This window comes from Saimiri boliviensis, chromosome 16, assembly GCF_048565385.1.
Source record: "Saimiri boliviensis isolate mSaiBol1 chromosome 16, mSaiBol1.pri, whole genome shotgun sequence".
Classification (NCBI taxonomy): Eukaryota; Metazoa; Chordata; class Mammalia; order Primates; family Cebidae; genus Saimiri; species Saimiri boliviensis.
Window position 1 is genome coordinate 32,858,697 of NC_133464.1, and position 15,416 is coordinate 32,874,112.

Here is a 15,416-nt window from a genome sequence, read left to right on the forward strand (position 1 = left end):
CTAGTCCCCTTGTCAATAGTGTTCATTTTTGGAATTTTCCTGCCTAGTTTTGCTTGATTGCCTTTGCCTCACAACTTTATTGTGAAAACTTTGAATATGCAGAAAAGTTGGAAGAATTTTACAGTGACATATCCATCATAGAGATTCTGCCATTAACATTTTAGTGTGCCTGTCACTATTATCCTTTGGTTCATTTCAGAGTAAATCGCAGATGTCAGTGCACTTACCCCTAAAGCATGTGTATCATGCTTTATTCAGTATTTTAGTTTTATTTTAATTTTAGAATTTAGGTACAATCAAGTGCCCAGATCTTAAGTGTACCATTTCATAGTTTTGACAAGTACACATTTTTGTAACCCAGTACCCTATTAAGATAAAGAACATTACTGTCACCCTGGAAAATGTACTCATTTCCTTTCCCATGCCTCCACCTACTTCTAGAAGAAAGCAGTGTTCTGCTTTCTTTCCCACTATATATTAGTATTGCCTGTTGTAGAACTTTCTGTCCATGGAATGATAGGAGTATTTTGAGCAAGGCTTCTTTTTAACTCCTTGTAATAATGTTCCTGAGATTTATCCATATTATTGCATATATCTGTAATTTGTTTCTTTTTACTGCTGAGTATTATTTTGTTGTCAGAATTATGATATATACAGTAGTTACAATAATCTTATTTTTACGCTGGATTAATTTAACACAATTTCTTTTTTTTTTTTTTTTTGAGACGGAGTTTCACTCTTGTTACCCAGGCTGGAGTGCAATGGCGCTATCTCATCTCACCGCAACCTCCGCCTCCTGGGTTCAGGCGATTCTGCCTCAGCCTCCTGAGTAGCTGGGATTACAGGAACGCACCATCATGCCCAGCTAATTTTTTGTAGTAGAGACGGGGTTTCACTATGTTGACCAGGATGGTCTCAATCTCTTGACCTCGTGATCCACCCGCCTCGACCTCCCAAAGTGCTGGGATTACAGGCGTGAGCTACTGCGCCTGGCTTTAACACAATTTCTTAAGTCTTTTTAATTGAAAATAGTACATGGTGGTTCTAAAAAAATTTTAACTGGGGATAAATAGAAACTAAAAAATGAGTCATCTTATCACTTTCTGATTCTCAATATAAATATATCTGTAAAAATAAACATGTATCACCTATTTATGAAGATAAATAACTTTTTTCTATAGATGGAATCATTTATATGTTACTACTGCAACTAGTATTTCTAGGAACACTGCACATCATCCGATAAAGGTATACTATTAGGTAGATTCCTATTCCTTCCAGTGGTTCCATAGAATTCCGTTATGTGAGTGTGTTGCACTTTTTTTATTAGTGCTTTATTTATGAGAATAAATAGTATTTTATTTATGATATAACTATTTTTAGGAGGAGAAAACTTATTTTCTTAAATTATTTAAGTAATTCTTGTATGTAGTTTAAAAAAAAAAAAAAAGAAAGAAAACTTACCAGAAGGCTTTGACATGAAAAGCAAGATCCTCTTGACGTTTCTCATCTTTCAATTTTTACTATTAATATGTAGTTTTATGCTGTTACAGTGGCTGAAATTTCTCCTAAGTTTAGGAGAAATATACAAAATGTTTCTAATTAAGTAGAATATACTTAGGCCCTCCAAGGGCTCAAAATTTGCTCATGAGTGCTGGGGAGGAAATGGGATTCTATGGCTCTTCAGAAAGACATAAAGGAAAAAAATTTATTCTGAAGATTCTAATGCTACCTACTGAATTATTTTGAAATTCAGTTAACTAAAAGTTAATGGCAAGTGGAAAGAGTGCAAGATGGTGAAAGCTGGATTTTTTTCCATAAAAATTACCCACTTCGATCATATGGTTCAGTGCCTTTATTTTTAAAATGAGTAAACTAAAGCCTAGAGAATAAAATGCTAATGCAGAATTATATAACTAGTGAATAAAGTAGAAATAACTCCAGACTAGTAATCTGAAAACTTCATGTTTTTTTGGAATACAGTTTAGTGCTTTTCTTCAAAACCAGACTGCTTCATGGTAAAGCTAGTATTTTGACTTGGGACAAAGTAGGTTTTAGGGAATATAGAACTTAAAATATAGCAATCAGATTTTAACTAAAGTATATTTTTAGGGCTGATTATAGGCATTTTTAAAAATCATAGTTCATTATTTAGTAATCCCTTAACAATTGTTATGATGCTTGGCAGGTTAATAAAGTGCTTCTTATTTGTAATTATATTTATTTGTAATTGTTTCTAGTTTGGCAGGTCAGCTGTTATCTGAGATGAAGAAACTGAAATTTAGTTTGCTTAGTCTTGAGATTCATGAACTGCAAACTGTCTATAATAAGTATTCGTTTTTAAAGAAAAATTTTGTCATGATTGTGGTATCTGCCTCAGAAAATTTTGGTGGCAATATTAGAGAAAGACTTAGAAGTCAATCTGTAGCATATATAACCACATAGCATTAGCCAAACCTTTTAAAGAAATATGAGAAAAAGGTTAAAGGTTTAATCGACTCATCCAAATTTATCCAATAGGATGATAGAACTAGGTTTTTTGTATTTCTAGTTTTAGTGCTATTTCTTTTGGATAATCTTGTGTTTTTGGTTTTCAAAGACAATGTTCACCAGCATCTCCTTTCTCATTTTGGTAACCAGAGGGATGGATTACCTGAGATCTGTTGTGTAACTAGATAGAATGTGAGTAACTGGAGTGGGGGTGGCTTCTAGACCCAGTCTTTTCTCAGAGAACTCAATTTTTCCTCAATTCTGAATAGGAATACAAAAAAAAAAAACAACACCTAAATATGGATATTAGTCGTGAGCTACCATATTGCAGATCCACCTTTTTTTTTAAAGAGAGAGTTCTGGGGCTTGATATTTCAGTCATAATTATAAGCACAACTCTCTGTGCTTAAGTTGTTGTTTGGGCTGCTGCCCTTTGCACTGAACAATACAAACGTTTACTCTGGTTTTGTGATCTGATTATTGTATCTTTGACACTAAATGGATACCTCTTACTGAATTCATTTACTTTAGAAGTTATTTAACTTCTAAAGCTATGGTTCTCAAGTGTGGTATGAGGATTCCTAGAATTTCTTGAGACACTTTCATAGTGTCTATGAGGTCTTTATTTTTCCAGCTGTGTATCTGTGTCAGGCCAGTTTTCCTTTATATACTTCAACCAATATGACGTATCATAATAGACTGAATATAAAAACAGAAGAATCGGTCTGTCTTCTATTAAGCCAGATAAAGGTATTTGCAAACATAGTAAAACATAATCACTCTTCTCAGAAAATTTGTATTTTATTTTGGAAAAATAGTTTTTTTTTTCTTTTTTTATTAAAAAAAATATGGTATCTCGTTTCAGTGAGGGTGTTTATCATAGAGCTCTACCCATCCCTGATCTGTAGTGGGGATATCACCTAAACTAGGGAAGATGAGTCATTATCAGAGGCCAGTATGGATGCTGGGAGAGAGAAGAGTAGGCTCCTTTTTCTGGTTTCACTAGCTTTGAGAATAATGTAAGCCAGTAACAGCATGGGGACCATGATATTTGCCACACATAGAGAGCCTGTCTGAAAGTGAAAATGGAGAATAGAGAGTTCTTGTGATATATGATTCGAGCTCCTGGATTCAGAAAAAAAGCCCCCCCCCATATGGGGCTTTCTGTTTGTTTGCATCAATAAATTCTTCTTCCAATTACTCAAAAAAAAAGGGGGGGCTTTTATGCTACGTTATAATGGCTTTACTATTTCAAACTAATTTTTTCCCTATTTTAATAAATATTGATATAACTCTTTTAAATAAAAAGCTGGAGTTGTCCCTCATTTTTAAAGCATAGCAGGCTCCTGAGACCAAAAAGTTTGAGAATCATTGTTCTCAAGGTAAGATGGAATCACTGCTATTTCTTGGATTGATACGGGGGAATAAAAGAACTGGCTCCATAGTTTTTGTTGTTATAATTACATATATTGTGATACATTTTGCAGCAATGAAGAAGTAGATTGGGTTATGCTCAAGGATGGATCATGTTTAGATGTGCTTAAGTTGTGATTTTATTTTGTAGAATGAACTGGGTTATAATTCTTAATGAGTAATCTTTGCTATAACTAATTACTATATATAAGCAATCTATTTTTGCTTTCTTGTTTGAATTGAATGAAGCAGTATAATAAACTACAGCAATTAAAATTTTCAGTGTATTATGTTTGCTGCAATGAAATTTGGATTTTTAAAAGAGTAATTTTAAGTACAGAATATAAAATCATGACTTTGATGCAAATTAGATATTTTTCCTGAATATAAAATGAAAATTTGGAAGGAACAGACGTGGGTGCATATCCGTGTTCTAAAGTTACTGAGTTAACATATTTAAATTTAATTTTTAATTCCCACTACCACCTCCAGCTCCTTTTCAAGATTACTGAAAATGGAAGCTTGGGTTAAATTCCATGAGTTATATTCTACTGAATTTCTAAAGTCTTCAAGAAACTCGTGCGAAACAAACTTTCTGAAATACTGTATTGGAGTATTATAGTTTTTTTTTACTATCTCATTACTATTTTGAAAATCTCAAATTAAAATCTAAAACACTAATATGGTGGGTGCATTGGTGGATTATTTACAACCTTTATTTCTAGAGGCGATGTGTTTCATATTAAGAATATTTAGTTTTTTAATATATTTTATTATAACATTTGATTTTCTATATTATTTTGGCTTCTGTAACTTTAGTGTGTGTACTTCCCTCTCCATCCCAGATAGAGTTGGAAGAGAATGACCTTCTTAGAAGGTTACTTCTATGCTTTTAAAGGGTATACAGGAAGCTGGAAGTCTCCAACTGACCTATTTTTAAAAACAAAGATGCCAGCTGGGCATTACCAGCACTTTGGGGAGTCTGAGACAGGTGGATCACTTGAGGCCAGGAGTTCAAAACAAGCAAGACTCTATTTCTACTGGTCAACAGAGCAAGACTCTGTTTCTACACACACACACACACACACACACACACACACACACACACACACACACACACACGCCGGGTGTGGTTGTGTGCATCTGGTCAACAGAGCAGGACTGTATTTCTACACACACATACACACACACACACACACACACACACACTAGCTGGGTGTGGTTGTGTGTATCTGGTCAACAGAGTAGGATTGTATTTCTACACACACACCCACACAAGCCAGGTGTGGTTGTGTGCACCTATAGTGCTAGCTACTTGGGAGGCAGCAGTGGGTAGATCACTTGGCAGGAGTTCAGAGGTTCAGTGAACCATGATTACACCACTGCCCTCCACCCTGGGTAACAGCAAGAGCTTATCCCTAAAAAATTGGAGGAAAAAAAAAAAAAAGCTTTCTTATTAGCTGTATCCTTAACACGGTGTATACAGGAATTGACAAAGTTTTATTTTTATGTTTTTAAAATCATGTGATGTGAATGACTTTATAGTGATTTGGAGATTTGATTTACCAAAGCTCACTGAAGCAGTTAATTTGAAATCCTTAGAAAAGTAAAATTGGAAACCCCAGTGTTCATGAATGCTCACTTTGCTCCGTTTCACTGGACTTCTGTCCTTGTATGTGTCAGGTAGGCCTTAGGTTATTTCCGATGGATTCCCTTGGCCTGGGCTTTTTTTCTCCCCCAGATAGCCATAAAGTGTGCTTGCATTCCGTTTCCCTTCCTATCGAAATTCATATCCCTGATTAAATGTCACTTCAACAGAGTCCTTCCTTGATGATCTTAAATAATACTTGTTTTCTCTTTTTTGTTTTCTTTCTCCTTACCTTTCTTCCTTTCTCCTCCTTTACACTTTATCCTTTCAACTTGGATTTTTCTTTAGAGCACATGTCTACATGACAGGTAGTAAAATTTCTGTAGTGAAATTTAAAAAAAATGCTTTTTTATTAATATATGTAGATCAGTAATTGAACAGAATACTGTATTATATTTCATATATTTGCACAACATCTCATGGACAAGTTTAAGCCTAATGATTATACTCATTCATGTTTGTGAGGGATTTACTATCCAATCCAGTGCTTATCTGCCAAGAGCTGTTCAGATATGCTTGAAACCATACTAATGGTGGAGAACTCTCTTTCAGGCAGTTTATTCTGCCTTTGGGAGGCCTCTGATTACCAAAAAAAAAAAAAAAAAAAAAAAAAAAAGGTCTATGTTTTGAGCCAAAACCTGTTTGACTGCTTCTACTTACTGGCTTTAGTTATATTCCTTGGAGGATATATTGGATAAATGTAATCCTTTTTCCTTATGATAACCTTTCAATTATTTGAAGACTTAAAAGTTCTCTCTGACATTGCAGTTCTCTAGGTTGAGAATCCCTAGAAAAACATCTAATAATGGTATTCATTTACCAACGTGATCATTTTCTAGGAATCTTTGTTTTGCATTTATAAAGATAGCACCTAGAACTGAAAGCACTAGCACTCTGTACTGCATAGGAGAGCAGCACTCTCCTCTCTTGTTCTCAGCTTTCTATTTTATTGCGTGTTTATAATTTATGTTTCCCCCTGCTATTTCACACTTTTAACCATATACTAAAGTACTTAAGTTGTTTACCTTCTATTTGCTTTCTGCAAATGCTATATTAAGTCAGATCTCATGCCTGCCTTATTTTAGTTTTTGATTTTGTTTATATTCTGCCCCCTCACGAGCCCCAACACAAACATAGAAGAATAGTTGCAGTTGGAACACATGGTGGTCAGAATCATACTTCATTGGTAGATTCTGTTGTTTGTGGGACCTGAGAAGTACTTTTCAAAACTTGATTCTTTTTTTTTTTTTCCCCTGATTTGTAAGGCGATTTCAGCTCTACTTTTTTTTTTTTTTTTTTTTTAAACACATTTTCAGGATGCTAGCAGTATAGCAGGGGTAAAGTCTAGCTCTGACAAGATGTATATTAATTCAAATTGCAAACTTTTTATCAGCAGTGGCAACTAGTAAAGTACCTCAAACAGTCTTACTAGCCATGGAGATAATTTTTTAAAAACCATTTGCTATAAGAATATAGTTTTTTAAATTAGCTAATTTGAATGTTTTTGTCTTTGCCTAACATCATTACTAGATGTTCAGATAACATAATACTTAGGACAAATAGAAAAGAGAACATGTTTTGCCTTTTGATTCCTGATATGTAACATCTTAGTATATTAAATTTCTGTGGTCCATATTTTTTACTCAGCTTTTTGTTTTCAAAAACACTGAACTAAAAATGGCACTTGTAGAACTTAAGAAAAATTGCCTTCTAAATGCTAACTCAGTTGTTTTGCCGAAATTATAACCACTGTTTCTACTACATAATTTCATTTATAAATGAACTCTTTACAAATGTTAAAAAGTCATCTGCCTTTGAGACTATTTCAAGGATTTAGAACTTCTGAATATGATAGTTTATTTGTTGTGGCTATTGTGGATAATGGTTTTTGATTCAGTTCAGATTGCTTCTACAGAAGATGTTGAGCAGAGATTCTTCTGGAATTCTGTCTTGCTGTTTTATCAAACTGTGGTTCATAGACCATAATAATTATAATATCACAAAAGCTTTCCTCTAGATTTTTAGCTGCTAACACTTTAATTCATTTTTAAGTGTCCCATTTAAAAAGTAATGATGTGAGAATGAAACAGATGTATTTCATTGAGAGAACTGAAAAATGACGGATAACTTACTGGAAAAACTACTAATAAGTTGAAAATTTACAACAAACCAATATTAGATCAAATTACAGCATTTAGACTCAGTATATAGACTGAATTTATTTACAGCAGTTGAGCAATAAAACACAGTAATAGTATTATGTATCATAATGATTTCCAGTAAATTGAAATATGTTTAACTTGATGTCTAGTTTGGTTGATGTCTGGTTGATTGTGCTTATTCAGTTTATCTGTTTCATGGTCTCATACAGATGGCCAGATGTAATTATATCTCTAGATATATCAAAAGGTTATTGTTCCAATTCTTCATGCTTACTTCATCGTAGATCTGAGTATTTCCATGCTCATTATGATAAAACAAAAATTTAATGTATCGTAAATTGTATTTTAAAATGTTGAAATAAGGCCGGGTGTGGTGGCTTACGCTTGTAATCCAAGCACTTTGGAGGTCAAGGTGGGCAGATCACCTGAGGTCGCAAGTTCAAGACTAGCCTGATCAACATGGTTAAACCCCGTCTTTAAAAATAAATCAATAAATAAGTAAAAAAAAAAAGTTCAAATAAATATATTGAATTAAATTTTTGGAAGAAAAAGTGAAAGTCTTAAAAATCTCTGTATCATTGAAGTCTTTGTAAATAAATGTTAATAGATTTACGAGAAAAGTTGATCCGTGATTGCTGAGTAACAAATTACCCTGAAACTTAGTGGCACAGCATATATTTATTATCTTACAGTTTCTATGGGTCAGGAATTTGGGAGCAAGTTAGCTGGGTGTTTCTGAATCAGTGTTCCTTATGAGATTGTGGTCAAGCTGCTGGGCACAGCTGTAGTCTTAAGGTTGTGCTGGGACTGTGGAATCTGCTTACAAGCTTGCTCACATGTGGCTATTGATAAGAGGCCCCAGTTCCTTGCTAGCCGTTGGCTGAAGGCCACATTTCTTTGCCACGTAGTGTTCTCCATAAGGCTGCTGGAGTGTCCTTGAGGCATAGCAGGTGATTTCTTAGAAACAAGTCACTAAATTGAGTCTGTGCTCAAAGGGTAGGAAATTAGGTTCTACCTTTCTGAAGGGAGGAGTGAAGAATTTGAGGATGTACTGTAAAACAATCACAGTCATGTTGATCAAGGGAGTCTTGCAGCATATACAGTAAACTGTACTAGTTCCTTAAGAAAGTAGCTCTTATCTCTTGACACTTTATCAGTTACCTCTTTGGTCTTTATAATAAAGCAAAATAAAAACTGTTGAATTGGCCTCTTGATTGACTTACAGTCAAGTTTCTCAGTAAGGATTCTGTGCAAGCAAAGCTGACCACTCGTTAAGATGTACTTTTTGATTCAGTGACTTATGTTACTGTTTACTCTTATAGAACTATTATATACCAAAAACGTATAGGAGTAGAGACGTTTTCTATATGTCTTGCAGTATTTGCTAGCTTTACTTTAATGTGTATTCATTATTTGATTAACAGTCTCCGTTTCAACTTTAGGTAGAACATGTAGAATCTCTATTTTGTGTTTATTATTTTTGTGTTTATTATTAAAATTGCTAACAGATAAGATGCAATGAAAGAGGATTGAAGGATGTCATATCAAATATATCATGTATGTATCTATTTTTCCTCAAATAAACTATTAAATTATCTTTCCCCGTGCTCATTTGTAGTCATCTTCCTGCTATGATTTCCTAATGTCTTTATTATATCTTTTTAAAGCTATATTAATCATTTTTTTATCATCATTATCCTTGGAAAATCTTATTTACTGACCCTCACTTATGTTATTGGTGTGAAATTAAGCCATTGTTTTTATGCTACCAAGCTATGAAATTAAATCTAGGCTGAGAGGTTGATTCTTGGTTGGCATTTTGCCCAGCTGGGTAGACGAAAGGATGGTAAGAGGACAAGGAGTCATACATGATTGATGCATTCTTTAGAAACTGCTTGAAATAATGGTCTTTGAAAATTAATCTGAGAAGGAGAGAGAGTACAGGAAGATGTGAGCACAGGAACTGTGTCATGGCAGGAGCCAAGAATATAGGGAGGTGGAGGCATTGTGGACAACTGTTAAAAGAAGTAATCAGGTGAATAGGGAGTGGCTGTAATTCTAGGTGTCTAAAAAGGAAATTGGAAGTCAGGTTTCTGGCACCTTGTAAGAGGCAGTCTGGTGTGGTGGTTAAGAATGTGGACTTTGGAAGTATGAGATTTAATTTTAAATCTTGATTCTTTTATTTCCTTGCTATATAGTCTTGGGCAGTCTGCTTAGCTTTTCTCTCAGCCTCAGTTTCTTTATCAGTAAAGTGAGAGCCCAATGTAGTATGTAAATTTAATAGCGCAGTTCACGGCACAAACTAGATGTTAGTAATTACTGCTATTATTTTATTGTTATTTATGCTAACTTGTAAAATCTTACATTGTGATTTTAACTTATTTATAAATAATTATATCATTTTTTTGAATTGGATGAAAATGGTTCAGACGCCAAAAATTTTCCGTCCTGACATTATGTTAATTGAAATAAGCCAAGCACAGAAAGATAAATGCTATATGTTATCACTCGTATATGGAAGCTAAGTAAGTTGATTTCATATAAGTAGAAAGTAGGTTAGTGGTTACCAAATGCTGGGAAGGGTGGTAGGGAGATAGGGAGAGGTTGGTTAACAGATTAAAAATTATAGCTGGATTGGAGGAGTAAGTTCTTGTCTTGTTTAGCGCTGTAGGGTAACTATAGTTAATTTTATATTTTCAGATAGCTTGAAGAGAAAAATGTTCCCAACACAAATAAATGTTTTAGGTAATAGATATGCTAATTACACTGATTGGTTCATTACACATTGCATATCAGTGTATCAAAATACCACATTGTACCCTATGAATACATAAAATTATTTTTTAAAAAAAACCTTTCCCTTCTGACCCAGTCCCTTCTTTACTTAGTTCCTATTATCATCCTGCCAAAGAAATAGCCGGTTTCATTATTTATCCTTTCACGTATGTACAAGCCAGATTTCTCTTCTTCCCCAACACAAATGGGAAATACTACACAAACCTTTTCTCTGTCTTGCATTTTAAATTTAATAAATTGATATGAAGATTTTTTTTTAAGGGTTGAAAACTTCATTACCTTTTTCTTGTATCCTTTTGCTACATGTTGAATTTTAATACAGTTTATTTTTCCAGTCCTCTCTAAATGGACATGTGCACATTTTTGATTTTACAATCAATATCACAATGAATAACTTGTACACATGCCATTTTGAACATGTGAGTATATCTCTAGAATAAATTCATAGACATAAAGTTGCATTTGTGACCTTCATACTGACAGAATACTCTCTCTGTCAGCTACCTGTTTATTCACACCAGCTCATTTTTAAAATTGCTTGTTCCTTAATCTTGTCACCAGAATACATTTTTGTATTTATTGGATTTTGCCAACCTGATAACTGAAAAATATTTCAGTATAACTTAAATGTGTATTTCTCTTATGGGTGAGGTTGAAGTTTTATTCATTTAAAGTCATTTTTATTGTTTTTATGGTTTAGTATCTATTCATATCCTTTGTCTTTTTTCTTTTGCAATGTTGGTCTTGGTATAGAAACACTTTGGGTTAGGCGAATTAGCCTTTTTGTGATAAGATAAACTGAGCTTGTTTTTCATTTGTCTCAACAGACCAATGATTGTTGACTCTTCATTCCGAGGTTTTTGATTTTTTTTTTTTTAAATGTAATCACATTACTTTTTTGATGCATGGATTTTTTTGTCTTCTTACTCCAGGATTAAATAAATTGTGTTTTCCTCCAGTGTGTTTCCCAGTTCATTTTGTAAAAGGTAACTGCCAAGTTGTCTCAGCACTTTTTCTTTTCTTTTTGAGATAGGATCTTAACTCTGTCACCCAGGCTGGAATGCAGTGATATGATCATAGATGACTGCAGGCTTGAACTCCCAGGCTCAGATGATTCTTCCCCCTCAGTCTCCTGAGTATCTGGGACAGCAAGCACACACTACCATGAGTGGCTAATTTTTTGTTTGTTTGTTTTTGGTAGGGACTGGGTTTCCCCATTTTGCCCAGATTGGTCTTGAACTCCTGGGCTCAAGTGATCTGTCCACCTTGGATTCACTTTAGGAAGTCATTACAGGATTGAGTAACTATGTCTGGCTTCAGTACTGTTTATTGCTTAATTTATCTCTTCTTTGTTGGTTTGGATGTCACTTTTATAAAATCTGAATTCCTATTGTATTTGGATCCATTTCTAGGCTTTCTTTTTTCACTGTTTAATATACTGATGGGTATGTTTTTAAGAAATAAAATGGTTACACATTGCCGGGTGCGGTGGCTCAAGCCTGTAATCCCAGCACTTTGGGAGGCCGAGGCGGGTGGATCACGAGGTCAAGAGATCGAGACCATCCTGGTCAACAAGGTGAAACCCCGTCTCTACTAAAAATACAAAAAATTAGCTGGGCATGGTGGCACATGCCTGTAATCCCAGCTACTCAGGAGGCAGAGACAAGAGAATTGCCTGAACCCAGGAGGCGGAGGTTGTGGTGAGCCGAGATCGCGCCATTGTGCTCCAGCATGGGTAACAAAAGCGAAACTCCGTCTCAAAAAAAAAAAAAAAAAAAAAATGGCTACACATAGCATTAAGGAGTGTTAGTGTAAAGAGAAGAACTTAAATTTCTTCATTGTACTCCATGACCCAGGTGCTTTTTACGTGTATTAACTCACTTAACTATTATCATTCTCACTAATTCAGTTTGTAACTGGAATTTGTGGAATGTGCAGTTGGCTAAAATTTTTTTAACATTGTTTTCTTCTTTAGCTGTGATGCAGATCCATCTGCCCTAGCAAAATATGTTCTGGCTTTGGTAAAGAAAGACAAAAGTGAAAAAGAGTTAAAGGCATTATGTATTGATCAGCTGGATGTATTTCTTCAGAAAGGTAAGATCTTTGGTTTGAAAATACTATATTTTAAAAAGTTCTTTAAGGCTAGGCACATTGGCTCACATCTGTCATCCCAGCACTCAGGTGGCCAAGATGAGTGGATCACCTGAGGTCAGAAGTTCAAGACCAGCCTGGCCAAACATGGTGAAACCCCTTTTCTACAAAAAATACAAAAATTAGCTGGGCATGATGATGAGTACCTGTAATCTCGGCTACTTGGGAAGCTGAGGCAGGAGAATTGCATGAACTCGGGTGATAGAGTTTGTAGTGAGCCAAGATCGTGCCATTGCGTTCCAGCCTGGGTGAAAGAGTGAGACTCTTGTCTCAAAAAAAGAAAGAAAAAAATGTTATTTAAAATAAGATTATCAACAGAATATTAAAGGAACTCGGTAAGAGGCCCTAATTTTAGGAAAATTAAATATTATTATTGAGTATATCCATAGCTTATTTAAAATGGATGCCACCTCTTAGTACTGTCCATGTGCTTATTTAAGCATGTTGTTATTTTTTCTTACATAGGTGAAAATGTTAAGAAAACAACTGAATGCTTATTTATTTAAAGCTAGTACTGTGTAGGAAGCTGCTTTGAATCTTACCTACACATTGCTTTTCAGCTTTTTGCACCTTGCCACATCTAGGTAATGATAGTGTTTATGTTTGGCACACTGAGTAAGCTACATGGAGAAGACTAGTCGTGGCTGGAGGTGACTGTCCCAGAGGCTGCAACCATTCTGGGTCCCTACCATCCTGAAAGTAACTTAAATCAGTATTGCCTCAGGACTTGTGCTGTAACACACTGGTCGGGAAACTATTGCTATTAGTATATTTTCTTTTCTGGGGAACGGAGTCTCGCTCTGTCGCCCAGGCTTGAGTGCAGTGGTGTGATCTCGAGTGCAGTGGCACAATATCGAGTGCAATGGCACGATCTTGGCTCACTGCAACCTCTGACTCCCAGGTTCGAGCGATTCTCCCGCCTCAGCCTCCCAGGTAGCTCCCAAAAGGCACTTGCCATCGTATCTGGCTAATTTTTATGTTTTTGTACTTGAACTCCTGAACTCAGGTAATCCACTCGCCTTGGCCTCCCAAAGTGCTGGGATTACAGATGTGAGCCACCATGCCTGGCCAATATTAGTATATTTTCTAGATTTTTAAAAGTCAAAAGTATATTTCATCATATTAGAGATAAGATGTATAGAAGGAGGAATTAATCTTAACAAATAAATGTCTTTTAATCTATGGTGTTTGGTTTTATTTCTAGAGACACAGATATTTGTGGAAAAACTTTTCGATGCTGTGAATACAAAAAGTTACCTACCTCCTCCAGAGCAGCCATCATCAGGAAGCCTGAAGGTAGAATTTTTTCCACACCAAGAAAAAGATATAAAGAAAGAAGAGGTAAGGATTTATGTTGTACCTTACAGGTTGTTTAAACACATAAGAGAAATAACTAAACTGAGTTTTATTTTCTCTGTCTTTGTGATGGGAGTCCTGATCTTTGTGTTGGGGGTCTTCAGGACCACTCCCAGTTTAAATGACTTCTCTGTGAGGACTCATAGGACTCTGCCTATAATGTTGCTCATGGCCCTGGCATATTTCAGCAAAAGGATACAAAGCAAAGTCAGCAAATGGAAAAGGTGTATGAGGCCAAGTCTAGTGGAAAACAAGCACAAGCTTCCAGAGTCTTCAGAGTTGCACAGGATGTGCTTAATTCCTGTAACAATGAACTAAACAACATGTGGGGATTAGGCGCCTTATAAACTCTGCTCAGGGTTCTTATTTGGGACTGGTCACATAGACAGTGGCTACATAGTATGTACCAAAATTCCAGGCTCCTGGGAGGAAAGCAGATGTTCAGCATGGACCATATTGTTTCATAAACGATTCAGGCACAGTGAACCATGTCTTATTAGGGAATAGTGGGAACCCTTGGAAAATCAAAGTGCCCAGGAGCCAGCCAAAGACCAGCCTTACAAGCAGGCTGGCTTTCTGAGGATAATAAATCTGCACAATATCTTACAGACATGGAGTCTTATTATCTGTTCTATGAAAATTATTAGGTTGACAATCGATGTGTTTGCTTTTGTCATGTATGCATTTAGTAGGGAACCATTTTTAAGGTAGTAATACACAAGGACCTTCATAGGACAGTGGAAATGACTTCATATTTCAAGAGGTCCTGAAATTTTTGTGTATACTTTTTAACCTCTCTTCATCCTTATTTAACATCATATAATAATTCATCTCTTTTCAATTTGATGTTAAAAGATTATACTTTGGCCAGGGTAGGCATGGTGGCTCATGCCTATAATCCCAGCACTCTAGGGGGCTAAGGCTGGAGGATCACTTGAGCCCAGGAGTTTGAGATCAGTCTGGGCAATATAGTGAGACCTCATTTCTAAGAAAAGAAATTTTTAAATCAGCTAGGTGTGATGGAGGGATGGTGCATGCCTGTAGTCCTAGCTACTTGAGGGGCTAAGGTGGGAGAAATGTTTGAGCCTCAGCATCTGAGTCTGCTGATCGAAGCACTACACTGAAGCCTGGGCAACTGAGTAAGACCCTGTCTCAAAAGAAAAAAAAAAAAAAAAACCAACCTATAATTTTGGTGAAAATCATTGTTGACAGTTAAGCCATATGTTTATGCATTAAGCCCCAGCTTAAGGTCACACATATTTTGGTTCTACAGGTCACTGCTTTGTGACCTTGAAAGCATTACTTTTCTGAGTCTCATTTTAGTTAGCTGGGAAATGGAAATATTAAAGTGATTGGTGCTTTATATACATTATATTCCTCACACGTGGCACATGGTAGGT

At 35.4% G+C, this 15,416-nt stretch overlaps 1 protein-coding gene across 22 annotated transcripts in view; it reads left to right on the forward strand.

Moving 5' to 3' along the window:
- The window catches only part of RBM26 (RNA binding motif protein 26), a 94,849-nt gene that overhangs the window by 17,246 nt on the left and 62,187 nt on the right, over window positions 1-15,416 (forward strand). For all 22 annotated transcript variants that reach the window (XR_012514321.1, XR_012514322.1, XR_012514325.1 and 19 more), the window contains exons 2-3: window positions 12,485-12,603; window positions 13,865-14,001. Coding sequence is in view for 14 of the 22 variants with exons in the window: in XM_039473238.2 (XP_039329172.1) it covers window positions 12,485-12,603; window positions 13,865-14,001 (256 nt within the window). In the remaining 8 variants the exon portion in view is untranslated. The remainder of the gene's footprint in view (window positions 1-12,484; window positions 12,604-13,864; window positions 14,002-15,416) is intronic.